The following is a 27,942-nucleotide window of genomic DNA, read 5'->3' as shown; positions in this document are numbered from 1 at the left end:
CCGATGGAAAACTTGATCCCGGAACTCCAGGATCATGCCCTGAGCCAAAGGCAGACGCTCAATTGCTGAGCCACCCAGGCATCCCTATTAATTCCTTTTTTTTTGAACTTTTCCCCCTACAATGTCCTTTTATATAATAATTTGAACTTGATGATTTCTTTAGTAATTAGAAAAGCAAGTCAGCTTTCAGTAATAACACGTGATGTTGCCTATACTTACTTGCGAAATCTTCATTTTTTTAACCTCTTGCTGAATGTACCTATTACTTTATTCTCATTTCATTACTTTTACTAGCAAACAAAATGATGGTTTATTGTTATAAAAACCAAATGAGATAATATGTATAAAGTGCCTGGCTCATAGTAAGCATTCAGTGTTTTAAAAAAGAGTTGCAAATATAATTTACAATTAAATTGCTTACATTTATCTCTTTGTGTTGATCTTGTTTTGAAAATATGAGAACACTATTAATTTTATTAAGGTGCTACATTTGCTTTATTCTTTGCAAACCTTAGTAGACAAGTTATAATATTTAATGCAATCATGATGCTAATTATTGAATAATACTACTCAGACTGTATCTATACAATGAAGTAAACATCAGAACACATCCAACTAAACTAGATAGTATTTTTTTAGGACTTTTAAGCTGATAATTTATATGATGCAGTGTTGTAGTATAAGTAGTCAACCCAATTTACTTTTGGTGAAGGAATGTTTTAATGAAAATAGTTTAAAACTGAAAATATATTTATATCTAAGCTTGACTGTTCCCTAGTATCATTTGTGGACCATTTAAAAAATACTGGTTTTTGTTTCCAACTGCTGACTTTCCAGAAGAAGCTGAACAGTGGTTTGCTGGTAGGTGTTTAACAAATCAGCTCTTAGGTAGCAGTAGGGATAGTAGGTACTGATAGTAGGTTTTGTTGATTTCAGTAGTATAAATACTTCCACCATGGACAGTTTAAGCTACTAAGATAATATTGAATGTTGGGGAAAGATGTATAATAGCACAGCATTATATAATGTTTCCATCATATAGATACAGTAAACACAACCTTAAAAAACGGGTGATAGCAAAATGTAGTAAAATAATTAGGAAATAATGAATTTTGAGGTTTTTTTACCTGTGTTTTTAATATAACTAATCATAAGTTTACATAATTTAATTTTTAATAATTGTGTTTAACAGCTTAGTTTTTAAAAATGTAAGTCAGTTCTTATGACCTGGTACAAACTGATTAATACTGGAACTCTAACTTAGCCATATTTTTTAAATTGACTAAGTAATTCTGATGCAGGCTATCTGCCAGCTTAATTATTTTTCTAAAATACAGATCTGATCCTAAGTACCAAGAGGGTATTCCATGATCAGGCCCAAAATGTCTTTTCCAGCCTCGTTTTAAATCATACTCATCATCCATATTTCACCCACACTAGATTTAGATTATTTGCAGCTTCTCAAACACATCTTGTACTTTCCCACCCTCATACTTTTTCATTTATCTTCCTTAAGCTTTGAATGTACTTGCCTCATCTGCCTGACTTTTGCGACACTATTTATTTATCCTTCTACAAATAACTCAAATGCTACTTCCTCTTATTTCCTTCTGTTGGAAACATTTCCATTCTCCTTGATGTTCTCATAGTGCTTTGTTTAAACTTCATTTTGAGCTCAAATTTATCATCAATAACAAATGGCTATTTCCACTTAATATATTATAAATTTCTAAAGGGCGCCTTTGAATCATACTGTACTTAACACTTTTAATACCTAAAAATGGTTAATAAACACTTGTTTTAATAGGAAGGACTTTAATTTACTTTAATAGGAAGGATTGTGAATAACACATAATACATCCTTTATTTTCCATACCTTTGGGAAACTAACCAAAATTTAAACTTTTTTGAATTAGATGTTTCATACCTTTCCTGATAATTCAGGACCATATTAGTACCTATATCCTGCACACAATAACAGGGAATACAAATAATATCATGATAAGTCAAACTTACCAAAGAATTTCATTAGAGAATATATGAAGCACTTGAGTGAAAAATACTAAATTATATAACTATATATGCAAATTATTTTTATTATTCTGATTTAGTGTACTCTGTAGTGCTCTCAACATTTGTAACTATAAACAACCTCTAAAAGAAGCAAAAATATCATGCTTTGTTTTGTGATTTGAGAGAAATTTGCTTTCATATATGTCCTTAGGGATAATCAGTCTCTTACTTTCTGGCATTTTATCTGGAATTAAAATTATCTGATTGCCTTCACAATAAGCATAGACATGATCTAAGTATATGAAGGAAAGGTTCTAAAGTAAAAACAACCCCAGAATTTTTTGAAGCAAATGTAGCACATTTCACTTGATCTTAGCCAAAAGGCCGAGAAGCGATAGCACATTTCTTATTAGTGGTGTTTCATAATTTTTTTTTCATCTTTGACCCTAATCTGCCACCTGATGGCAAAAACTAAAATGACATCTTTTGTAATATTAAAAACTCCATTGCAGTTATTTGGATTTTTATGTGTTCAGCATAGAGCCTCCAAAACTCCAAATGCACACTGGTACAAATTTTATGTATTTGGTAAATATTTGATGATTCTTTTGTACTTCAGGAGAATCAGAGTTACTATTTAATTTCTATTAGTGTCGCTACTAGGAGATTTGTTTAAAATCTTACTTCCTTTATAGAGCTGTGTAAAGAATCTGCTTTTTAAGTTACTTTTATTTAATGAATAATTTTACTTAAATCTAGTAATTTTTCTCTTTCACCTTTCCCTTTTCTTCAGAACGAGGTCACTCAGACACCATGGTATTCTTTTACCTTTGGATTGTGTTTTGTATCATCAGTTCCTGCTATACCCTCATCTGGGATCTGAAGATGGACTGGGGTCTCTTTGATAAGAATGCTGGAGAAAACACCTTTCTCCGGGAAGAAATTGTATACCCCCAAAAAGTATGTACAAAGAATGCTTGTATTTACTTCAAAAAAAACAAAAAACAACAACTCCGGTGTATCACCAGCTAAATCTTATTAAAAAATTTTTTTTTAATTTTTATTTATTTATGATAGTCACAGAGAGAGGGAGAGAGGCAGAGACACAGGCAGAGGGAGAAGCAGGCTCCATGCACCGGGAGCCCGATGTGGGATTCGATCCCGGGTCTCCAGGATCGCGCCCCGGGCCAATCGGGCCAAAGGCAGGCGCCAAACCGCTGCGCCACCCAGGGATCCCTAATTTTTAAAAAAATTTTTTTTAATTTTTATTTATTTAACCAGCTAAATCTTATTATGATACATACCTAATCCTAACCTAATATATTTAGAAAAAACAACACAACTAATTACCAAAAACTACTGATTCATTCAGTCAGCAAAAATGTCAAGTTTTTACTATATGCTGGGCACTATAGAAAATAAAAATAAAAGTTCTGGTTCTCAAAGAGGCCATAAACTATATTAAACAGCTAAGTAAACAAATTGCACTAAAATGTGATAAAATCTAGAATAGAGGAATACATAACTTACTATAATTTATGACCTAATTTTGAACATGCAGTTCACTCTGTCTTAAATGCCGTCTTCTCCCCCCTTTGTCTGCCTTGCAAACTCCTGTTCTTCCTTTTTTTATCTTAATTATTTATTTTTAAGCGAAGTATAGTTGACACACAGTGTTATATTAGTTTCAGGTGTACAACATAGTGATTCAACACTCTATATGTTATGCTGTACTCACAAGTATAGCTACCATCTGTCACCGTATGGCACTATTAGAATACCATTGACTGTATTCCCTGTGCTGTACCTTTCATCCCAGGGACTTATTCCATAACTGGAAACCTGTATCTTTCTGCTCTCCTTTCACTCATTTTGCCCATTCCTTTACCTCCCACCCCTCTGACAACCATGAGTTCTATGTATTTATGAGCCTCTTTCTACTTTTTGTTTATTAAATTGTTTTTTAGATTCCACATATAAGTGAAATCATATGATATTTGTCTTTCTCTTCTGACTTATTTCACTTAACATTGTGCCTTCTAGGTCCATCCATGTTGTTGCCAATGACAGTATCTCATCCTTTTTTTATGGCTGAGTAGTAGTCCATTTTAGATAGATAGATAGATAGATAGATAGATAGATAGATAGATAGATAGATAGATAGATAGAGAAGATGTATGTGTGTGTGTGTGTATACACACACACGTCTTTATCCATTCACATCTATCAATGGACACTTGGATTGCTTCCATACCTTGGCTGTTGTAAAAGAATGCTACAGTAAAACAAAAGTATATTTTCGAATTACTCTTTGTGTTTTCTTTGGGTAAATACCAGCAGTGGAATTACTGGAATATGGTATTTCTTTTTCTTTTTCTTCACATGGTTTTTCATAGGGGCTACACCAATTACATTCTCACCAGCAGTACACAAAGGTTCTTTTTTTCCACATCTTTTCCTGTTCCTCCTTTTAAAAAGTTAGCTCAGGGATCCCTGGGTGGCGCAGCGGTTTGGCGCCTGCCTTTGGCCCAGGGCGCGATCCTGGAGACCCAGGATCGAATCCCACATCGGGCTCCCAGTGCATGGAGCCTGCTTCTCCCTCTGCCTGTGTCTCTGCCTCTCTCTCTCTCTCTCTGTGACTATCCTAAGTAAATAAAAATTTTAAAAAAAAATTAAAAAAAAAAAAAGTAAAAAGTTAGCTCAAGGGTCACTTTCTCTAAAAAGCCTTTATTTTTCCAAGCATTTTAGCCATTTGTCCTAAGCCCATTTTACAAACCTCTGCAAACTTCTATTATAGCAATTATCACATTGTATTATAATAATATGCTTAGGTATCCATATCCCTCACTGCCCAGCATAGTTCCTAGCATATAGTAGATTTAATATTTTTGGAATGACTGAATAAATACTTGACTGAATAAGCAAGTACTGTAAAAGCACAAAGGAGAGGAAGTACCTGACTCACCTTTAGCGCATCAAGAAGGCTTGTCTTTTCACTTATTTCAACCAGCTTTTATGAAAGTAATGTACCAATTTAGTCTGAAAATATATGGATAATTCCTTAGGAATTACTTTAAGATTTTATCTCCACATGAATAAAAGGATAAGAGAGCCTAAATTTAAAAAGTCAAAAGACCAAGAATATCATTACTCAGATAATGAAAGAAATTAATCAATGAACTAGGTATCCTGGTCAGTGAATTCTGATCCCAGGTCTCTCACTAACTAGCTACATAACTTTATGCATCTATATATGGTGTTTTCTCTTCTACTAGATTATCTCTTGACCCTTTCCTAGTTCTAAAATTCTGTGATGATGAGGGATGTATAGATTGGGTCACTAATACTTTATACTATTATAATCAGAATGTCACCAGTACTTCAGAACTGTACTTTGAAAAGTGTATGAAGATGTAATATTCAGTTGGTGAGTGGGGAAGGCTGTTTTAAGTATGAGGACTAAAGGTAGATGGTAGGAGAGTGAATACAAAGAATGATATGTAGGGTAATTTCAGATAAGCAAATGAAGACAGAAAGGAGGATATTAATTTACAATGATTTTTTTAATGTAGGCTATAGCAATAATCCCAATATGCAAATTTAGAATATATGACCAAGGCACTAGACATACCTTTATACATCTCATTTGAAAAGAAAATCACAGAACTTCAGTTGGTAGAGCATGCGACTCTTGATCTTGGAGTTGTAGGTTTGAGCCCCACATTGGGTGTAGAAATTACTTAAAAAAATTTTTTAATGAAAAAGAGAAAATCGGCAATATTAAATAAAGTCAGAGAGCAAACTTGAGCTCAGGTAAATGATGATCCTTTGGTGCTCACCAAATGTTATTATGCCTATATTGTTCTTGCCTAACTGAGCAATATTATACATTTACTTCTTATACTGACTGCTTAGGTGAATTGTTCATATTTATATATAAATGTTAATTCATGCCTCCTTTTCAGTAGTTCTAACTTAATGGCTTCTCTGTAATAAAATTAGTGAATAGAGTTTTTCAGTTTCCTTATTGCATATTTTCATGACCCTAGAGAATAAAGTATATGGTTTCCTACACTGTAATTTGCAAATTTTTTTTTAATTTGCAAATTTATAAGAAAAATGTTCTGGATCGCATCCCTTTCAATCTTAAGAAGACAAAAACTGGAATAAAATTCATTCTACTTGGGCAGCCCTGGTGGCACAGCGGTTTGGCGCCGCCTGCAGCCTGGGGTGTGATCCTGGAGACCCAGGATCGAGTCCTACATCGGGCTCCCTGCATGGAGCCTGCGTCTCCCTCTCCCTCTGCCTGTGTCTCTGCCTCTCTCTCTGTGTCTATGAATAAATAAATAAAATCTTTAAAAAAAAATTCATTCTACTTGAAAAGGGAAGAGGAACTATTGGTAGAGTCCAGTGGAGCTTCATTTAAAAATTAAGAACACAGTTATATGCATCTTAAAATCAGTTCCTAGGGATTAACAGTACATATTTTTGAGTACCACATCTGGGTCCAGGAGGTTTGTTTGTTATCTCCATATTAAAACAATTTTTCTGTCTCTTAATCTCATGTTAAGTGTATTCTTCCCAAGACTTTCACAATTTGGGGAACGTCAGCTCCCACAAAAATTGATCCTTCAATTTTGGATCAATTTAAGACTGACTGTTAAAGTAACATGAAATTGCAGTTCTTCACTGAAGCCTAATAATGAGTTCACTGGATGTGGATTTATCCAAAAACTGCATTAGCACTGTATTGTATTAGATGGATGGGGGAAGGAACAGGGAGGTATGTAAATATGTTAAAATCTTCATAAAACTTATCATTATCAAGCAGTGGATAACAACTCCAGTTGATTAATCAAGATAAAGCAATATACATACATACATTATTTAGAAATAATGGTGGATAAATACTAGGAGAGATAGAAATTTGAAATTGTCTCTAGAAAATGAAAAGAAGGTAGCAAGGGGACTGCTCTTTTTTTGTTAATAGCCTTCTAAACATGACTAGTATTCCTTTGTAAATGTTTTTTAAAAATAAATGCTGTGATGTAAATATGTAGCAATTCTAATTTCCATAAGATGTCACAACCTTTAAACACATATATTTAAAGAACTGATTATCCAGAGATTAATAATAAACAAATCCATGGATTACAGGTCTAGTCTATTGGCAATTTGTGTACTTAAAACTTTTGTATAGCTAAAATTGGGCTCCTAAATATTGGGTACTAGTACCTGAAAGAATTTCAATGCTGTCTTTCCCTGTAAAAATAGAACATTCCTTTAATTCAATCCATGTTTGTGATATCGAAGCCTCATTTTATTTAATGACCTTGAAAAGCAAGGTTAAAAACGTCCTTCAAATGTAGAATAAGGTAATTTGAGAATAACAGTGCAAATAACACATTAATCTGCTAATCTTTTTGCTGTTGAGTCATTATTAGCATATGATATACACATTAATATATATAATTTCAGTCACATCAAGGATCTCATTTAGCATATATTTGTAAGGTGACTAATGAAATTCAATAAAACATTTTGAATATTATGCTATTTAAGAAAAAAGCTAAATTGGTGAGATCTTCCTAAAATAGAAAATAAAATAAAAATAAAACTGTTTTTGCTCTTTATGCTTGTTGATGGGACTTAGGTGAGTCTTGTTGCTGTGATAGGTGTGCTTATTTGTGAGAAACATAATGGTAAGTGTACTCAATTTGCTTATTATTCCTTAGGCCTATTACTACTGTGCCATCATAGAGGATGTGATTCTCCGCTTTGCTTGGACTATCCAAATCTCCAGTACCTCCATGACATCATTGCCTCATTCTGGGGACATCATTGCTACTGTCTTTGCTCCCCTTGAGGTTTTCCGGTAAGCAGACTACCAAAAAATCTATCAAAGTTTTTTTCCCCTAGAAGACACCCAGTACTACTTACAAATTAGAATTTATTAAAATTTGAAAGGTTTTAATTTTCCAACTTTTCTCAAAATTCTCATTAGCTTCAGAGTTGGAAAATCTTACTTGAAGGTCTAAGAGGTTAATTCTTACAAAGTTATAAAAAAATGTTAATGATGGCTTAAAAGCTTTTTTTAAGAATTGTGCTCCACTGGAAGGGTCATGAGTAGAAATTGGGAGGTAAAAAGTTTTAGAACAGAAATTGAAATGAAAATCTTTTGAAAAAAAAAAAAAGAAAATCTTTTGAGAATCATTTGCAATTTGACATTCTGGCAGCTTTTTCACTGGAAACAATGAAAATGCTAGAGGAATAGTTTTTTAAATCTTCCTAAAAACATCAGTTATCTAATAAGGTAGTCTAAAATCTAAGTAAAAGCAGGTACCCCAGGAGGTCAGCAAAGCATTAAAGCTAATTTTGCACTAAAGAAAGTTGCCAAACCTAGAGACTTTGAGATTGAGTTGTGATAGCAAGTTCAACTTTGTTTGTACCAAATACATAGCTTGAAAATAGTAAAACAAAAAAAATAAAATAAAATAATAATAAAAAATAAAAAAAATAGTAAAACAAAAGTTGACATTGCTAACTTTGTCAAATAGTCCACAATTAACCAACTTGACCTAATTGCCATATATGGAATACTACATTCAACAACTAAATACACATTCTTTCATTTACATGTAGAACATTACCAAAATAACCACATGCTGGGCCATAAAGTAAATTTCAACAAATTTCAGAGGATTAAAATTACAAAAAGATAACTGAGAATTCCCAAGTGTTTCAAAATCAAGTAATACATGCCTAAATAACCCACGGGTCAAAGTTGAAATTGTAATGGAAATTTTAAAATATTTTGAACATAATGAAACTGATAATGTGACAAAAGAAAATGCAGCTGAAACCATGCTTAGAAGGCAATATATAGCCTTAAATGTATACATTTGAAAAATACACAACTTCAAGAAAATTTTAAAACAGCAAATAAAATCCAAATGAAAGTAGAAGGAAGGAAATATAAAGAACAAATTAATGGAATAGAAAACATAGAGAAAATCAACAAGCCAAAGTTAGTTAAAAGGATGAAAAAAATGATAAAATGTCTGAATATGACTGATGGAGTAAAAAAGGAAAGAAGGCACAAATTACACAACAAAAATCCTCAAGATATTTTTTTAAAAGAGTAAGATGAGGGGCACCTGGGTGACTCAGTTAAGTGTCTGATTTCAGCTCAGGTCACGATCTCAGGGTCATGAAATTGAGCCCTGCATCTGGCTCCGCACTGGGCATGGAGCCTGCTTAAGATTCTCTCTTCTTCCCTCTCTTTCTCTGCCTCCCCCCCTTCTCTTAAAAAAAAAAAAAGAATTCTGATGATATTATGAGCAACTTTATGTCAATAAATTTAAAAATTAGGTGGAATGGACGAATTCCTTGAAAAGCACCATTTATTAAAACGACTAAAGAGATGAACATTGGTGCGCCTGGGTGGCTCAGTAGGTTAAGTGTCTACCTTCAGCTCAGGTCATGCTCTCGCGGTCCTGGGATCTGTCTCCACCTCAGGCTCTCCCTGCTCAGCGAGGAGTCACTTCTCCCTCTGCCTCTGCCCTTTCCCTCACCCTACTCGTGCTCTCTCTCTCTCTCTCTCTCTCTCTCTCTCAATTAAATAAATAAAATCTTTAAAAAGAGAGAGAGATGGACATTAAGGAGGGCATGTGTTGTAATGAGCACTGGGTATTGTAGAAGACTGATGAATCACTGAACTCTGCCTCTGAAACTGATAATACACTATATGTTAATTAATTGAATTTAAATTTAAAAATCAACAAAAAAATAAATAAATAAAAAATAAAAAATAAAAATAAAAATCAACAAAGAAGAAATAGAAACTCTGACAGGTTTATATTTATTAAAGAAATAATATTGGGCAGCCCGGGTGGCCCAGCGGTTTGGCGCCGCCTTTGGCCCAAGGTGTGATCCTGGAGACCCAGGATCAAGTCCCAGGTCGGGCTCCCTGCATGGAGCCTGCTTCTCTCTCTGCCTTTGTCTCTGCCTCTCTCTCTCTCTCTGTCATGAATAAATAAATAAAAACTTAAAAAAAAATAAATTATTTATTTTGAAATATTGATCTTTTTAAGATTTTTATTTATTTATTCATGAGAAACACAGAAGCAGAGACAGAAGCAGGCTCCCTGTGGGGAGCCTGATACGGGACTCGATCCCAGGACCCCAGAACTACACCATGAGCCCGAGGCAGATGCTCAACCACTGAGCCACCCAGATTTCTCAGAAATTATATTCATATTAAAATCCTTTTCACAAGAGGGGCGCTTGGGTGGTTTCAGTTCAGGTCATAATCTCAGGGTCATGAGATGGGGCCTCACATCATCTGCTCTGCACTCAGTGAAGATCTGCTTGAGATTCTCTCTCTCCCGCTGCCCCTCCCATGTGTGTGTCCATTCTCTCTCTCTCTCTCTCTCTCTCTCTCTCTCTCTCTCTCTCTCCTTATTTCCCTCAAATAAATAAATATTTTTTAAAAAATCCTTCTCACAAGGAAAACTGTAGGCCCAAAGAATTCCTCCAGATATATGAGGAAATAATCAGTTGTACACAAAACTCTTCCAGAGAAAAGAGGCAATAAAAGGAACGCTTCCCAGTTCGTTTTGTGCAACCTACATGGCTTTGATATCTAAACCTACAAGGACATTTCAAGAATGACCAACCAGTCTGTCACATGTACAGAAATGCAGAACTCCTGAAGAAAGTATTAGCTGGGATCCCTGGGTGGCGCAGCGGTTGGGCGCCTGCCTTTTGCCCAGGGCACGATCCTGGAGACCCGGGATCGAATCCCACGTCGGGCTCCCGGTGCATGGAGCCTGCTTCTCCCTCTGCCTGTGTCTCTGCCTCTCTCTCTCTCTCTCTCTCTGTGCGACTATCATAAATAAATAAAAATTAAAAAAAAAAAAAGAAAGTATTAGCTAATGAATCCAACATAATAAAAAGGATAATACATCACAACCAAGTTAGTTTCATTCTAGGAATGTGAGATTTAATATTCAAAAATCATTTAACATTTAAAAATTAATCTGTGTTGAGGTACCTGGGAGGCTCAGTCAGTTAAGCATCTGCCTTTGGCTCATGTCCCAGGATTGAGCCCCACATTGGGCTCCCAGCTCAGTGGGCATCTGCTTCTCCCTCTCCCTCTGCCCCTCCCCCTGCTTGTGCTCTCAAATAAATAAATAAAATCTTTTTTAAAAATTAATCTGTGTTAACTCACCACACTAATAGAATAAAGGAGGAAAATCCTTCATGTGTGTATAGAAAACGCCATCAAGAAAAGTCAGTACTTGTTCATGAATAATTCAAAGATCATCTACAAAAATATAAATAAGATCCTATTTAATGGTAAAACACTGTAAGCCCTCCCTTGAGATCAGGAATGAGATTATTATGTATGTTGTCACTTCATTTTAACATCATACTGCAAGTATAGCTAGTGTAGTGGAGGGTGAGGAGGGGGCAGTTTAAGACTTGGAAAGGAGGGGGATGTGGGTGGCACCATCTATTAAGCTTCCAACTCTTGGTTTCAGTTCAGGTAGCAATCTCAGGGTTGTGAGATTGAGCCCTGTGCTGGGCTCCACACTCTGCACACAAATCTTCTTGAGATTCTTTCTCCCTTTCCTCCTATCCCTCCCCCCTGGCTCCTAATGCTCTCTCTCTCTCAAATAAATAAATACATCTTTAAAAAAAATTAGGGAAAAAATAAAACTATTCACCCATGATATGATTGCATATGTAGAAAATTCCAAAGAATTTACAAATAAGCAGTTAGAAATGTAACTGTGGGGATCCCTGGGTGGCGCAGTGATTTAGCGCCTGACTTTGGCCCAGGGCGCGATCCTGGAGACCCGGGATCGAATCCCACGTCGGGCTCCTGGTGCATGGAGCCTGCTTCTCCCTCTGCCTATGTCTCTGCCTCTCTCTCTCTCTCTGTGTGTGTGTGACTATCATAAATAAATAAAAATTAAAAAAAAAAAAGAAATGTAACTGTGTCCCTGAGTACAAGGTCAATATAAATAAAAAATGTTCCAAAAACCAGTCCAAAACAACTAGAAAATGAAATTTTAAAAAACACCATTTTGAATAACATCAGAATATATCATATACCTAGGAATAAATTTAATGAATGATTATGTGTACAAAAATTGACAAACCAGTTATATAATTTATATGGAAACAGAATCAAGAATAGCCAAGACTAGGGGCACCTGGGTAGCACAGTCAGTTGAGCATTTGACTCTTGGTTTTGGCTCTGGTTTGATCTTAAGATTGTGAGATAAAGCTCCGCCTCAAGCTTTGTGCTCAGTATGGAGTCCGCTTGGGTCTCTCTCTCCCTCTCCCTTGCCATCCACCCCATACTACTTTCTCTCTCTCGCTCTCAAAATAAAATCTTAAAAAAAAGAAAAGAAAAGAAAAAAAAGTAGAATAGCCAAGATTATGCTGAAAAGAGAAAAGTTAAAGGATTTATACTTCTAAATATACTTACTATGTAGCTACAGTAATTAAGACAGTGTCTGGTATTGGTGAAAGCATAGACAAATAGTCCACTGGAACAGAATGAGAGTCCAGAGACAGAACCACACATACATTGACACTACCTGATTTATGACAAAGGTGGTTAAATAAGAGTATAGAAAAAGAGGCTCTTTAATAAATGATATTGAGTCAACTGGATATCCATATGGGAAAAAAATGAATCTTGACTCTTACTATATACTATATACAAAATCCACATGGATTGCAGAACTAAATATGAAAGGTATATCAATAAACTCTAGAACATAAGACAGCGCCATAAAGGCAGCTTTGGATCTGTGATAATGTTATATTTTTAAATTCTGAGTGGTAATTACACAATGTGTCACTTTTTATTTATTTATTTTTGGGGTTTTTTTTGTCACTTTTTAATAATCAAGTTACACACTTATGATTTGCACTTTTAATATATATCTTCATAATCCTTTCATTAAAATGCTCATTTTAAAGAAAGTAGCCTAAAAGAAAGGATTATTTTTTTAAAGATTTTATTTATTTATTTATTTATTTATTTATTTATTTATTTATTTATGAAAGACACACAGAGAGAGGCAGAGACACAGGCAAAGGGAGACGCAGGCTCCCTGCAAGTAGCCCGATGTGGGACTCGATCCTGGGACTCGGGGATCATGTCCTGAGCTGAAGTCAGACGCTCAACCACTGAGCCACCCAGGCATCCCAAGAAAGGATTATTTATCAAAGAAATGGCTGTTAGGTTGACTGCAGACTTCTCAAAGGTAACAATGAAAATCAGAAGTCATTAAAATAATATTTCAGTGTGCTGAAAGAAAATAACTGTCTACCTAGAACTCTTTCTCCACTGAAAATATCTTTCACAAATGAAATAAAGATGTTTTCAGACATGTTTATCACAATCCTCTGAGTCAGGATGGGCACATTTATTGAGATGGTCTGATAAAATAAGATAAAACCTGGAATCATTAAAATAAACCTGAAAGATAAAGATTGAATCTGGAAACAGTGTATTTGTCACTGTTACTCCTCTTTCCAAACCACCTGTCAACCCTCTTCCTCTTCACTTTCCCAGATGTCTAGGTTTAGGACCTGAAATTCTCCATCACTACAAGACCTACTCCACTCCCACTTCTTTCTCTTCCCATACATATGATACTGCTTTATGAATTTTTAAAAAAGTTTTTTCTAGTAAAAAATAAAGCTCACTTTTAAATTCTTGATTATTTTATTTCTACCTTTAAAATTATTTGCTAAATAGTAGAATCAGATGTTCTATCACCCATTTAAAACAAAAGCAAAAAGCCTCCTTTGAAACTACTTTCCTCCTTCAATTCTTGCCCATTTCTGTCTCCTCTACAGCAAAACTCTTAAAAAGATGTCTGTACTTGGTATCTCCATTCTCTCATTCCTCCTCATTCACCTTTTAATTCAACTCAGGTCTTTTTTCTCAGTACTCAACTAAATTGCTTTTTGTATAATCTACAATAATAACAGTAATAGCAGCACTTATGTATTGCCCACTGCGTGCCTGGCACTGTTCTGAGCACTTTAGGTGTATTAACTTATGAATCCCCACAACAATCTGACGTAGATACAGTTACTATCCCATTTTACTGATGAAACTGAAGCATAGATTAAATAACTCATCAAAAGTCATTATACCTAATAAATGGTGGAGTTATGATTTGAAACTAGTCTTTCAGAATCTCTTGTATCATACTGCCTCTCTGTTTTGCTAAATCCAGCAGTCAGTTCTCTGTACTTACCTTACTTTACCTCTCAGCAAAGCACTTTTTCACTTCATTTCTCAGAAGCTATACATTTACCTCTCTCTAGCTATTCTTTCTCATTTACTGGTTCTTTTTCCTTTTCCCAAATTGTAAACGTCAGTAGGTTCTAGGGTTTAGTCGTCTGCTCTCTTCTTTCCTCCACTTATATTATTCCTAATCCCATGACTTAAGATAACTGTTTTTGTGCAACTATTTAGCCCTAGACTCTCCCTTGAACTGCAGACGCATGTCCATCTAGCCACTGGAATTTCCCCCCTTTGCTTGGGCCTTCTTGTTTCCCTCCCACCACTATACCATCTTTTCCTGTTTTAATATTCTAGCCCTTCAGTCCTTATTTTTATTTCATGAGTAGAAACTTGACATACTGCAGGGGTTAGATGTTATAATAGTAAGTTCAGATTTTATAAATAATTTGCCTATTTACCCCATTTTGCTAAGGCGATTTGTGTGGAACTTCTTCCGCCTGGAGAATGAACATCTGAATAACTGTGGTGAATTCCGTGCTGTGCGGGACATCTCTGTGGCCCCTCTGAATGCAGATGATCAGACACTCCTAGAGCAGATGATGGACCAGGATGACGGGGTACGAAACCGCCAGAAGAACCGGCCATGGAAGTACAGTCAGAGCATATCCCTGCGCCGGCCTCGCCTCGCTTCTCAGTATGTATGCTTCTGCTTTTCAGAGATGAATTTCCTACAGGTTTTAGCACTGGTTAACATTTAAGCTAAGGAAGGTATCAGGTTGAACCACACAAAACCACTGACATTCAACCATTTTCACCTACAAAAAATGGCAATAGCAGCAATTTCATATAGTCCAACTCATAGAATGTCTTAACACAGAGAGTAAAATGTCATTAATGTGTTACTTAATGCATAAATGCTACTCATTTGACATTAAAAGTACCCTGGGGAAAATTTACTGACTCTTCAGTAAGTTTTGTTGTTTTTTTTTTAATTTTATAAATTAATTTTATTGGTGTTCAATTTACCAACATACAGAATAACACCCAGTGCTCATCCCGTCAAGTGTACCCCTCAGTGCCCGTCACCCATTCACCCCCACCCCCCGCCCTCCTCCCCCTCCACCACCCCTAGTTCATTTCCCAGAGTTAGAAGTCTTTATGTTCTGTCTCCCTTTCTGATATTTCTCACACATTTCTTCTCCCTTCCCTTATATTCCCTTTCACTATTATTCATATTCCCCAAATGAATGAGAACATACACTGTTTGTCCTTCTCCGGTTACTGTGGCCAAGTTCAAAAAGGGTGTTGCCTGAGTTCTCCTCTGGGATTTTGATGGAATCTTGTCTCACATTTAGATCTTTCATCTATTTTGAGTTTATCTTTGTGTATGGTGCAAGAGAGTGGCCCAGTTTCATTCTTCTGCATGTGGATGTCCAATTTTCCCAGCACCATTTATTGAAGAGACTGTCTTTCTTCCAGTGGATCGTCTTTCCTCCTTTATCGTATATTAGTTGACCATAAAGTTCAGGGTCCACTTCTGGGTTCTCTGTTCTGTTCCATTGTTCTATATGTCTGTTTTTGTGCCAGTACCACACTGTCTTGATGAACACAGCTTTGTAGTACAACCTGAAATCTGGCATTGTGATGCCCCCAGATATGGTTTTCTTTTTTAAAATTCCCCTGGTTGTTTGGGGTCTTTTCTGATTCCACACAAATCTTAAAATAACTTGTTCTAAGTCTCTGAAGAAAGTCCATGGTATTTTGATAGGGATTGCATTATACGTGTAAATTGCCCTGGGTAACATTGACATTTTCACAATATTAATTAATGCTGCCAATCCATGAGCATGGAATATTTTTCCATCTCTTTGTGTCTTCCTCAATTTCTTTCAGAAGTGTTCTGTAGTTTTTAGGGTATATTTTGAGAACCATTTGAATGGTAAATGGTTCTCCAACCTATTATTTTCAGGTTGTAGGTGTCTTTCTGTCTAAAATGAGTCTCTTGTAGACAGCAAATAGATGGGTCCTGTTTTTTTATCCAGTCTGAAACCCTGCGCCTTTTGATGGGGTCATTAAGCCCATTCACGTTCAGAGTTACTATTGACAGATATGAGTTTAGTGTCATCATGATATCTATTTAGTCCTTGTTTTTGTGGATTGTTCCACTGAACTTCTTCTTAAAGGGGGATTTTAAGAGTCCCCCTTAAAATTTCTTGCAGAGCTGGTTTGGAGGTCACATATTCTTTCAGTTCCTGCCTGTCTTGGAAGCTCTTTATCTCTCCTTCCATTTTGAATGAGAGCCTTGCTGGATAAAGTATTCTTGGTTGCATGTTCTTCTCATTTAGGACCCTGAATATATCCTGTCAGCCCTTTCTGGCCTGCCACGTCTCTGTGGAGAGGTCTGCTGTCACCCTAATATTCCTCCCCATGAAAGTCAGGGACTTCTTGTCTCTTGCTGCTTTAAGGATCTTCTCTTTATCTTTGGAATTTGCAAGCTTCACTATTAGATGTCGAGGTGTTGAACGGTTTTTATTGATTTTAGGGGGGGATCTCTCTATTTCCTGGATCTGAATGCCTGTTTCCCTTCCCAGATTGGGAAAGTTTTCAGCTAGGATTTGTTCAAATACATATTCTGGCCCTCTGTCCCTTTCGGCGCCCTCGGGAACCCCAATTAAGTGTAGGTTTTTCTTCCTTAGGTTGTCATTTATTTCCCTTAATCTGTCTTCATGGTCCCTTAATTGATTGTCTCTTTTTTCCTCAGTTTCCCTCTTTGCCATTAACTTGTCTTCTATGTCACTCACTCGTTCTTCCACCTCGTTAACCCTCGTCGTTAGGACTTCTAGTTTGGATTGCATCTCATTCAATTGATTTTTAATTTCTGCCTGATTGGATCTAAATTCTGCAGTCATGAAGTCTCGTGAGTCCTTAATGCTTTTTTCTAGAGCCACCAGTAGCTGTAGAATAGTGCTTCTGAATTGGCTTTCTGACATTGAAGTGTAATCCAGATTTTGTAACTCTGTGGGAGAGAGGGCTGTTTCTGATTCTTTCTTTTGAGGTGAGGTTTTCCTTCTAGTCATTTTGCTCAGTGCAGAGTGGCCAAAAACAAGTTGTATTGGAACACGGGGGAGTATCACTGGTCCGTCTAGCTGGTCTTCTGGGGGAGGGGCCTGCTGTGCTGATTTTCAGGTGTTAGCACTTGGGGGAGCTGCTCTGCCCCTGCCTGCTGCAGGGCTCAGCGGGGGTTGTTTACCCCGTGGGGCCCCAGGAGGAACAGCCGCAGTTGCTATGGCAACTCTGGAAGCCTGGATTCAGCCTCCGCAGGAACTACGGGGCTCGGGGCTCGGGGTTCTCGGTTCTCCGTCTGCAGGGCCTGGAGGCTCCGGGGCGGGGCCGCTGATCTGCTCAGCTCCGGGCAGGAGCGTCCTCGCTGTCCTGGGCCCTCCCGGCCTCTGCCTGTCCCAGGGGGAGGCCGGATCCTGGGCTGTGTCCCGGCGCCCTGTGCTCCGGGGCCTGCGCTGTGGGATTCGCGCTCCCGCCCCGCAGCCCCCTCCCTGGAGCCGCTCCCGAGCCCCTCCGAGCTGCTCCGAGCTGCTCCGGCCGTGGGCGCTGCAGCCCTTAGGGAGCTCGGAGCACTCCCCTGCGCTCGCAGGTGTCTGTTAGTGTCCCCGGGAGCCCGAGGGCATCCCCGCTCTCCTGGGTCCTGCTCCAACTCCCTGCGGGCCCCTTTCCCCCGGGAAGGTTGGTGCAGCTCCTCCTTCTCCGGGATGGGGCTCTCCTGTCCTGGGGACACTCGCCCCGGCCTCAGCCCGGCTCCTCGCGGGGCCCCTCCCCCTCGGAGGCCTTTTGTTCCTTTATTTCTTTTTCCCCCGTCTTCCTACCTTGATAGAAGCGTGAACTCTTCTCACTGTAGCATTTCAGCTGGTCTCTCTTTACATCTCAGGCCGAATTCGTAAATTTTCAGGATGGTTTGAAGGTTATCTAGGTAATTTGGTGGGGACAGGTGATTTGGGGACCCTGCTCTTCCGCCATCTTGCCCCTCCCCCCTAAGTTTTGTATATATTATTTGTATATATTATTTATATACAAATAATTTTCAAATTATAAACTTTAGGAATTCTGGCTCTGCCACATGGCCTCTGTGTAACCTTGACCAAATTACCTAATTTCTTTATATTTATTGTCCATCTGAAAATTAGAATTAACATGGCACCTGCTTATAGAGTAGTTATGACACGGGATTTAGACTAGTTTCCTCACAGAAAGAGTTCTTATATATAAACACCTTATATAAATATAAGCTATTATTATTTTTCTTTTCTTTTTTTAAAATTTTATTTATTTATCCACGAGAGAGACAGACCGAGAAGCAGAGACATAGCAGGAGAAGCAGGGAGCCCTTCTCACAGGGAGCCTGATGGGAGACTCCATCCCCAGACCCAGGATCATGCCCTGAGTAGAAGGCAGACACTCAGCCCCTGAGCCACCCAGGCGTTCCTTATTTCTGTTTTCTTACCAAAATACCCACAACAGTAGTTTTATAAATCATTAACTTTGTATGATCCTAAAAGAAACAATAAATATATTGCAGCTGCATTTGGAATTTAGAAACAGTAGATTTCACAGTGGATCGGAATGGCAGAAGAGACTTAAGTGGAAGTAGGCAGTTGTCTAAAAGATAAGAGAGTGCTTGACTAGGTCAGAGGCACAGTCAGGAATTAAGGGGTACAAGGAAAACCCATGTGACTAGAACCTTAGTAAAAATTTAGCTGAATAGATGAAGTATAATTATAAAAGGCTGGATAATACAAATGCCTTGATCATATAGCCAGGAAGGAGTCCAATAATGTTTTTCATGGAAGAATGAAAGTAGTATTTTCATAGGTTTTTAATGGCATTGTGCAAGATATGTTGGGGAAGGGAACAGTAAAGGCCAGAAGTGCAACTGGAAGGCCCCTGCAGTTTTCTGAAGTATCAGACATTGAAGACTTGGGCTAGGATGTTTTACAGTAGGACTAAAAAACAACCTAAGGAGATGTTTTAAAGGAAGTAAAAAATAAGAGGTAGTAGTAGTAACCCATGGATATTGGAGAGTAGAATAGAAATTGCCCAAGCTTCTGATAGAATTTGGAAGTTCTCTAAAAGGACAAGGTAGAGAAAAGAAAAGCAGAAAAGTAGAGAGCTAAGACTGAGGAAACACAGGCAAAGAGAAAAAAGGAATAAACAAAAGGAACAGGAAAGGAATGGCCAGGGAGGTCACTGGGAAGAACACCAAAACAAAGCAGGAGACTATTGTGGTAAGGAAGCAGAGTTTGAAGAAGCAGGAAGCGACCAGTGGGAGAGAAGGTCCACAGGTGCCACAAAGGCCTGGAAGACTGTAGGAGGCTGTCTCACACTCTCGTTAAGCTCAATTTGAATGTCTTATCCTCGTTAGTCACCAGCAGAGGGCAATCTAAACATACACTATTTCTGCTTCAGAAATAGAAACTCTTGAACTAGATTATGATGTTCAATTTCAGGTGTTAAGTGGAAAAACACTGAGATACTAGAGTGCAACCAGAGAAAGGTGTTTAGAACAAAGAAACAGGTTATGTGCAATGGAGAAAGCAAGAAGTCTAAAATAGTGAATTTTAGTACTGACTTTGTGACTCCTGTAGCCTTTAGCACATCCTTTACCTTTTGAATGTTGGTTTCCACCTCTATCAAGTGGGAATAATAATACCCACTTCACAGAGTACCACTTGTACTGCATACGGCTTATGAATTGCAGAGTATTTTAAGATTATCACATCCCATTTTTTCATCTGGTACAGGAATCTCTTCTGCTGCGTTCTGATTAGTGATAATGAAGTTTATAACAAGATGGGGCACCTAATTTTATTGTTGGATGGTTATCGTGGTAGATAGGTTATGTTGGACTGAAATATGCTTCAGTGTAACTTTAACCAGTTGGTCCTAGTTGGGCTTTCATAACTTAGTCTCCACTGTCCTCTACATCATACCCTGTCAATTTTTTTACAACTCTCATGCTCATCACAGTCTTAGGTCTTATCTTCTACTGGTTTACTCATCTAGTTTCATGCGTACCTCAAATGGCAGTATTTCTGTCATGCTCATCATAATTCCGTATATTTGTTTCATACTTATGATTTTTACATCTATTTTCTCACTTGATATTGACACAGTCTCCATGAGGTAAGAGAACTATTATGTGAAATACGTATTATTATTCCTGCTTTATAGAGATAAAAATTAACACTTAGAAAGGTACATCATACAAAGTCAGTGCTCAGATCCTTTTTTTTTTTACTCAAATATAATTAACATGCAGTGTTATATTAGTTTCAGGTGTACAATATAATGATTCAACATTTCTATGCATTGCTCGACATGCATCACAGTAATTGTACTCTTAAACCCTTCATTTGTTTCCCCATCCTCCCACCCACAGCTCCTCTGGCAATCAGCAGTTTGTTCACCGCATATAAGTGTCTGGTTTTCTTGTTTGTCTTTTTTTCCCTTTGTTTGTTAACTTGTTTTGTTTCTTAAATTCTACACGTGAGTGAAATCATACGCTATTTGTCTTTCTCTAACTTATTTCACTTAGTATTATTATACAAAGTCCATTCTTATTGTTGCAAATGGCAAGATTTCATTATGTTTTATGGCTGATCAAATGGAGATCTTCTTCTTCTAGATTACTTCTCCCTGTTTTACACATGCCCAGCCATTTTTCTTGTTAACTTCCTCTGGTTGCACTCTAGTTTCTTAATGTTTTTCTAGTAATCCTGGAAATTGAGTGTGAAACTCCAGAATAGTCCATCTGATGCAATATATAATAGCCTTTTACAATGTATTTTTAATGGTGGTAAGATGGGAAATGTACCTAATACCATAGACCTGTTTGTATTTTAATAATGGACTAAGTACTTTTTTTCTTCTTATTCCACTAGATCCAAGGCTCGTGACACTAAGGTATTGATAGAAGACACAGATGACGAAGCTAACACTTGAATCCTCAAGTCTAGATTAACATCTTTGGTTTTCCTACTCTACAATCCTTTCCTCGACCAACGCAACCTCTAGTACCTTTCCAGCCGAAAACAGGAGAAGACACATAACACATTTTCCGAGCTCTTCCAGATCGGATCCTATGGACTCCAAACAAGCTCACTGTGTTTCTTTTCTTTTCTTCTGGTTTAATTTTCATTTTCTATTTTTAAAACAAATATTTACTTCATTTTGCCAATCAGAGGACATTTTAAGGAACAAAAACATAGTATCTTATGGATTGTTTACAATCACAAGGACACAGATACCTATCAGGATGAAGAACAGGCATTGCAAGGACCCTCTGATGGGACGGTACTGAGATACCTCGGCTTCTGCTGGGCCCGGTTTTGACTGGTTGAAACCGGACATTGATTTTTAAATTTTTTTGTCAGTTTATGTGGAGAATTTTTTCCTTTCCTTCATACCCAGCGCAAAAGCACTGGCCGCACTTGCAGGGAAAGTGCAACTTAGAGCAGTACCTTCATTCACGAAGCTACTTTTTAATTTGATGTAACTTTTCTTATTTTGGGGAGGGTTGCTGGGTGGGTGGGAAATATGATGTATTTGTTGCATATAGTTTTCTCATTATTTATGAAACTTAACCATAAAAGAATGATAGAACTCCTGTGCAATGAAGGTGGTAACAGTGAAAGAAGACAGGGGAAACTAATGTTGGACAGCATTTGAGGGTTTAGTCCACAATACCTCTTTCATGAGACAACTTGCACCAGTTTGACTTTTTCTTTTCTTTCTTTCTTTTTTTTAATTTTAAGCCAAAGTTTTATTGCTGATTTTTTTTTTTAAGTTGCTGCTGCTTTAGAATCCTGAGCATCTCTCATAACAAAGCATCTGTATACTTCCACACAACCGGTTAAAATTTTTTCAGAGGTCTAATACTTTTTTTTTTTTTTTTTTTAAGGAACAGATGTGGAATACATTTGCCCATACTCCAACCATAACAACTGAAGTTATGCCTTATTAAGCTTTAGCATTTAGGGTAATTGAAGTATATAGCCTTTACTGACTCTGATGAGAAGATGAAGCTATTTCAGAGTCCCTACACCCTTACTGGGTAGTTTTTGTTTTGGATTCACTTGCTTTAGCCAGAATTTGATCAAATTAAAAGTTTGTCTTGGGGAAACCATATTTTTGAGAGCAAAGAACAAATTCTCCTTCCTCTTTCACATTTTATGAATGAAACAGACCTTGGTAGCCATTTCTCCCAGCAGTTTTAAAGGGTGAACATTGGATTTCATGCCCTCCTATGAGAGAAAACCTGCTTTTAAGATTTTTTGGGTCTAAAAAAAAAAAAAAAAAAAAGATTTTTTTGGGTCTAAACTTGGTCGTAAACAAAAGGTGTATTTCTTAGACATTTCAGACTCTTGTGGTCTGTGCACAATGCCCATTTTAAATTCTTTGTCTAATTTATTTCCTATGTTCCTAAGTCATCCAAAAAGCCCTAAAACCTTAAAGGATTTTACCTCCCTTGAATGTGCTTGGCATTATATTGAGCATTTCATTATCTAACAAAATTAATGTGTTTTAATGAAGTGTGTTTTAATCCTCCCAACCCCCCAGATCCAAATGAGGATTCTAGCATCAACATCAGTGTATTCATGAAAGTAAATTACTTCTGTCATTTTCAGCTTAATCTTAGATAAAGAGACAAATGAGTGGAAGGGCAGTATTATCACGTACTTAGTCTTAAAAATAAGTGGTTATTGACCGTTAATATTCCCCTTTTGTCAGCAACTCTACTGCCATGTATTGCTAGTCTTTACTCATTCCTGTCATGGTTCCAGTAGATTAAAGTTACTGTTACTACCAAAATTCTACCAATTAACTGACAAATAGTTCATTTTTAAAGGAGTTTATTCCATTTTTATTCTGACAAGCTTCGAAAATTTTTTCTCTTTCCAAATTGAGATTTTTTTTTTCCTAAAAAATCATACAAACTTTTGGCTTTTATCGTTTTTTTATGTTTTGCCAAGCATGTTCCTTGGCCCAAAAACTGAGGAAGAAAAGTTTAATTACTCTTTTTTAGTTTAAATAAGTTAAATCATTTATAATAATCAGTGGTAACAATTTAGTAACCCTTAATAGATTAAAGGTTGCATTATTTATACTTGGGGTTTTTTTTCTAACTATTTTGTTTTTGTACTTTTAAACCATGGGGGAAGTATCACTGGTCTGTCAAGAAATAGCAGTAATTATTACTGAGTTAGATAAGTCCAGTGGACCAGTCATTTCTTGTACAAATAAAACTGGTGGTACTAATATGTATCCAGAGCAATTTGAATTGTCAACTTCATTTTCTATTAATAGCACTATATAATGACACACATAAAATCATATAGTTGACTTCTGGTATTTGAACTCCCTGGTGTTTTTATTTCAGTGTATCCTACGGCCAATTTGGTCTTTTTTCAACTATTATGATTCTAGGCCCTAATCAGTATTATTTTTTCATAGATAATACAATGTTAGAATTTGTTCCTTTTCTGATGTGTTTGTCCTGTTAGCATAGTCTATTCAAGAATAAGGCTTATGTAACTTTCATCTTATGATGACAGATGCTCAAATAAGTATTTAAACACACAGCTCTATGTGCCTCCTAAAGTTATAAAGAGAAAAGAGGATTTTCCTCAAGAGGAAACAGTTTGGGAGACAGAGTATACATTTAAATTTTCTAACTCGAAAAAAAAGGCAATGTGCATTTTTCTCTTCTAAGTTTTAAATGCCCTAGCAGGTGCCAATGCTATGTCCTACCTAATATTTTATTGGAGATATCTGTACACCAAAACTTGCAGAACTTTTAGGAAATTAATAGCACGGAGTCATTTTAAAGGAGAGCAATCTAACCAAAAGTAAAACTTTATCTAATTTTAGGTTTAGAAATTCTAGTTTTATTTGAGAATCAGTTAATATCATCAGCTTAAATATTCCCCAAATGAATGAAGAGAAAATACTAATAAAGTTCATTGATGTGTGTAAAGAAATCAGAAGACAAAGAAAAATGGTTTATTTTCTACTCACAAATATGCACCTATACTTAAGACTATCTAATGGAATCATTGATGATTTCTTACCATTCAGAGAGACAATAAAATGATCAAATTTAAGTCATCATTAATTAGGTTATAATGGTAATTTTTAAGATTAGAAACCGATATGCAACTTTCTTTTCCAGAATCTCTCATTTTTCCCCTTAAGAAAGCTGCTTCACTTTAGAGTCAGAAGCAATGATGTGAGAGAATGCTAGTCAACTCATCAGTAACCTATATGTACCCTTAAAGAAGGAAAATGGGGCCTAGCCTCCAGGATCCGCAACTCCCCAAACTTACAACATGAAAGTTTTAAGCTTTTAACAGATTTTACTAGAATTAAATTGTTGATGTACGGTATTCTTCTGCCATGGTTTGACCAAAGTACATTTATAATAACTAAAGAAAGCAGTTCACCCTTTCTTAAGAAGTGAACTAAGCCAAGTTAAGGGGGGGAGGGGGAAGTGACCTTTTACAGAGTTGTATGGAGTTGTATGGATTAACAAATATTTAGCTGAAGAAAAATAAAGTGATTGTGGAGCTAGCAGAGAAGAGTGGGAAGGTATTGGATTTTGGCACCAAGAAGCTGGGCAGTTAAATATTGTGTGAACTCAGTGACATTGGTCATGCCTCACTGTCTCTCCTTCCAGTGGTTATGTTGTTGGTAGAGACCTGCCTTTATTTTCCCTTTTTATTTTTCATTACTTTCCATTATTCAGAAAATAATACCCAAATGCAATTTGCTAAGTGATGACCAGGAAAACTTAATCTAAGGAAACTAATTTAGAAAATAACCCTATCCATGGCATTACTTTATTCAAAAACTTAAAATTCTCTGAAGTGTTTGCACTGTGTTTGATAAACAATTTCAGAATATAATTCTCCTTAATTTGCATGAAATTTGCCTGACTCCGAAAATAAGGACTTCTTGCTATATATTTAAATTTTTAAAATTAAGATTGCTTTTCAGATTAAAAAAAAAATCATGTTGAATCTATGGCTTTTTCAACTACAAAATCACAGTTTTTTCAAACCTAAGAAAAGAGCCAGCATCATTACATACAAGATCTATAGTCACTAGGTTAGGACAATACAAGTTGTGGAATTTCAGAAAGAGGTGAAGAAGGATAAATTTATCAGCTTAGTTCATTTTATGATGCATCTAAATTTTATTTCTTATGATTAGGAGAGTTAAAATGAGATTTTAAAAATTACTTAAATATATTTCTATGTTCAAGTATCAATCTTGATAGTAAATCTTAAAAGCTAACTTTCTGCATTATATTTTCAATGTATTTAATGTCAGAGCACTGAAGTAATGTGTAGAATTGATTATATTAGAGCATAAGAAATTTGTAATGGTCAGTGCTACAGACCAGTAATTTAGCTGGCATTAAACTACACTCTACCACACATGAAAATGTAAAATCATCTCATTTGATTGTAAAGAGTTTAATTTAAGCAATATGAGAAGTTTGCCTGGAAATGGAGATGAGCCTGCTGATTGGTATAGTTCATAATGGCCTTGTATGAATGGGCAAAACTCTGATACGGAGTTGCTCCTTAAAAATAACCCTCCAGAATGTATTTGCTTACTTAAGGTGGAAGAGGAAGTGAGAGGGACAAGATGAGAGTTTCCCCTGAAGTGAAAAGAAGCATTATACTAATTTTCATCTAAAGTATGTTTCCTTGTAGCAGACCTTTGGTTTGTTTTATTAGTATTTCAAAGCCACCTTTGGTTTTTTTATGGTGCCATCAACCTAAGGAGGACAATCAAATAACCAATTGTTTGCCTTGGATTCAGTGTGTCTGCTAATTACAGTCTCATCTTGTAAACCTTCAAACCAGTTACTTGACTAAACTCCCACCATATTACCTTAGTTCTTCCTATGCCCTTTCCTCTGTACCACCACAAATCAGAGGGAAGACTTACTACCAGAAAGGTGTGGACTTCTAAGAAAAGAGCAAGAATTCCATCTTACTACCCAAACTTCCTGAAGTTCCTACCCAGACTTCCCTGATTGTCCTGTAACAACACCAGCATGGTGGGAATAGGAAGAAAGATTGTCGGGGAATCCTGAAAGAAACCTGTAATTGGTCATTGATACTGTTATTCTTTTTAACTGTAAAGTAAAACTGTGAGCCACTCACATTTGCAAAAAGAGAAGAATTCAAGCTTTATCACATTGTTAAGATTTAATTTCTTGCTATATTCTGGATTAGCACAGAAGCTTGTATCAGTGAAGACTATTTAGGAGGGAAATAGGGTGTAAAACGTATCTGTCTTTTCAAACCTTCTCCCTCTACTCATGTTTCCTTCACCCTCTACCACATTGTGTTGGTCAAATGATACTACTCTATGAAACCCTGAACTATAGTTGTCAAAAGTAACTATGGAATGTGATTAGTCCTCTGTGGGTGCTTCTTTCCCTCTTTTTTCTCCCTTGCTTTCTTTCTTACTCTCTCCACTCTGGTATATGGAAAAGGTGACGTCAAAGAATTGATGCTTGCTTGGACTCATGTTGTATCTGTGACTATGCTATTAGCTGTCTCCTTTTTCCTTCTTATATGGGTAGAATTCTTACAATGTGTGGAGTTCCCTTCTTGATAAGTAGGTTAAATGCACAATGTGGTACTGTTTTATAGTTTCTAGATGGTTGTATAAAGCAAAAAGTTAATGTGGTTATGTGTTTTTAAGAAAATAAGTGATTGGTTACAAACTCTGTCCTTTTTTCATTATTACAAGCTCTGTTTTACAACAGTTTGCTGACTCCTTTGTCATTGGCAAATGGTTTGTGTGGTTGAGTGTTTTTCTCTTTGGGTTTCTTGGTTTCCTGGACATGATTCTTCTTAGGACTAACTTGTATGAGTTTAGGGCAAATATACTTCAAGGGTGGAAAATTTGTTAGCTTTTCACTAAATTAAAAAATAATCTTAAATGGCCTTTTGTTTTTAGGTAGTATTAGGCATCTAATGGATTGATGCAACAGCTCATTTTTTTCCACTCACACAGAATCTCAAGTATTAGGTGAAATGATATGTTTAGTTGTATTTTGAAGAGCTGGACTTCTGTTATTACTGCATATCCATGTAGAGAGGAAACAGTAGCTATAGAGCAATGAGATTGGATGGCTTTTCTAAGTGTCACTGATGCCTATAGAAGGATAATGAACAGCTGAGGGCAAGTACCAGGCAATTAATTGGCAGCCAGATGTGGAAACAGCCTCTCTGGTTGCATACAGCATTCTCATTTCCTACAGTGGGAGACAAAGGGAAAGAAGAGAAAGTGAAGGCCAAGCCAGGACTTAATAGTGTAGCTGAATTTCAAATATGGTTAAACAACAAAGGCATGTCTGTTATGCAACATCAGGGTCCTCATTGGGAAAATCAGACACATCAGATGTAACATCTAGTTGGACCCCCCAGCCCCCAAAAAAGATTTTGACTCCATAAGCCCCTGGGAAAAAAATCTGAGTCTATGGACCTATTTCCCCATAATCCTCACTAGCACTTCTCACCCCTACTCCATGATGGGAGACATTAAAGACCCTT

The 27,942-nt window shown here is 36.6% G+C and overlaps 1 protein-coding gene across 1 annotated transcript in view; it reads left to right on the top strand.

Annotated features, from left to right (window-relative positions):
* XPR1 (xenotropic and polytropic retrovirus receptor 1) overlaps nt 1-27,151 on the top strand; it is a 228,306-nt gene extending 201,155 nt beyond the window's left edge. Inside the window, exons 12-15 of the mRNA XM_055319354.1 lie at nt 2,807-2,973; nt 7,749-7,888; nt 14,769-14,990; nt 21,247-27,151. Coding sequence (XP_055175329.1) covers nt 2,807-2,973; nt 7,749-7,888; nt 14,769-14,990; nt 21,247-21,307 — 590 coding nt within the window. The 3' untranslated portion in view covers nt 21,308-27,151. The remainder of the gene's footprint in view (nt 1-2,806; nt 2,974-7,748; nt 7,889-14,768; nt 14,991-21,246) is intronic.
* Nucleotides 27,152-27,942: the final 791 nt, after the last annotated feature.

The sequence above is a fragment of the Nyctereutes procyonoides genome, unplaced genomic scaffold, assembly GCF_905146905.1.
Source record: "Nyctereutes procyonoides isolate TBG_1078 unplaced genomic scaffold, NYPRO_anot_genome, whole genome shotgun sequence".
NCBI lineage: Eukaryota > Metazoa > Chordata > Mammalia > Carnivora > Canidae > Nyctereutes > Nyctereutes procyonoides.
This window is presented reverse-complemented; position numbering and strand designations above follow the sequence as displayed.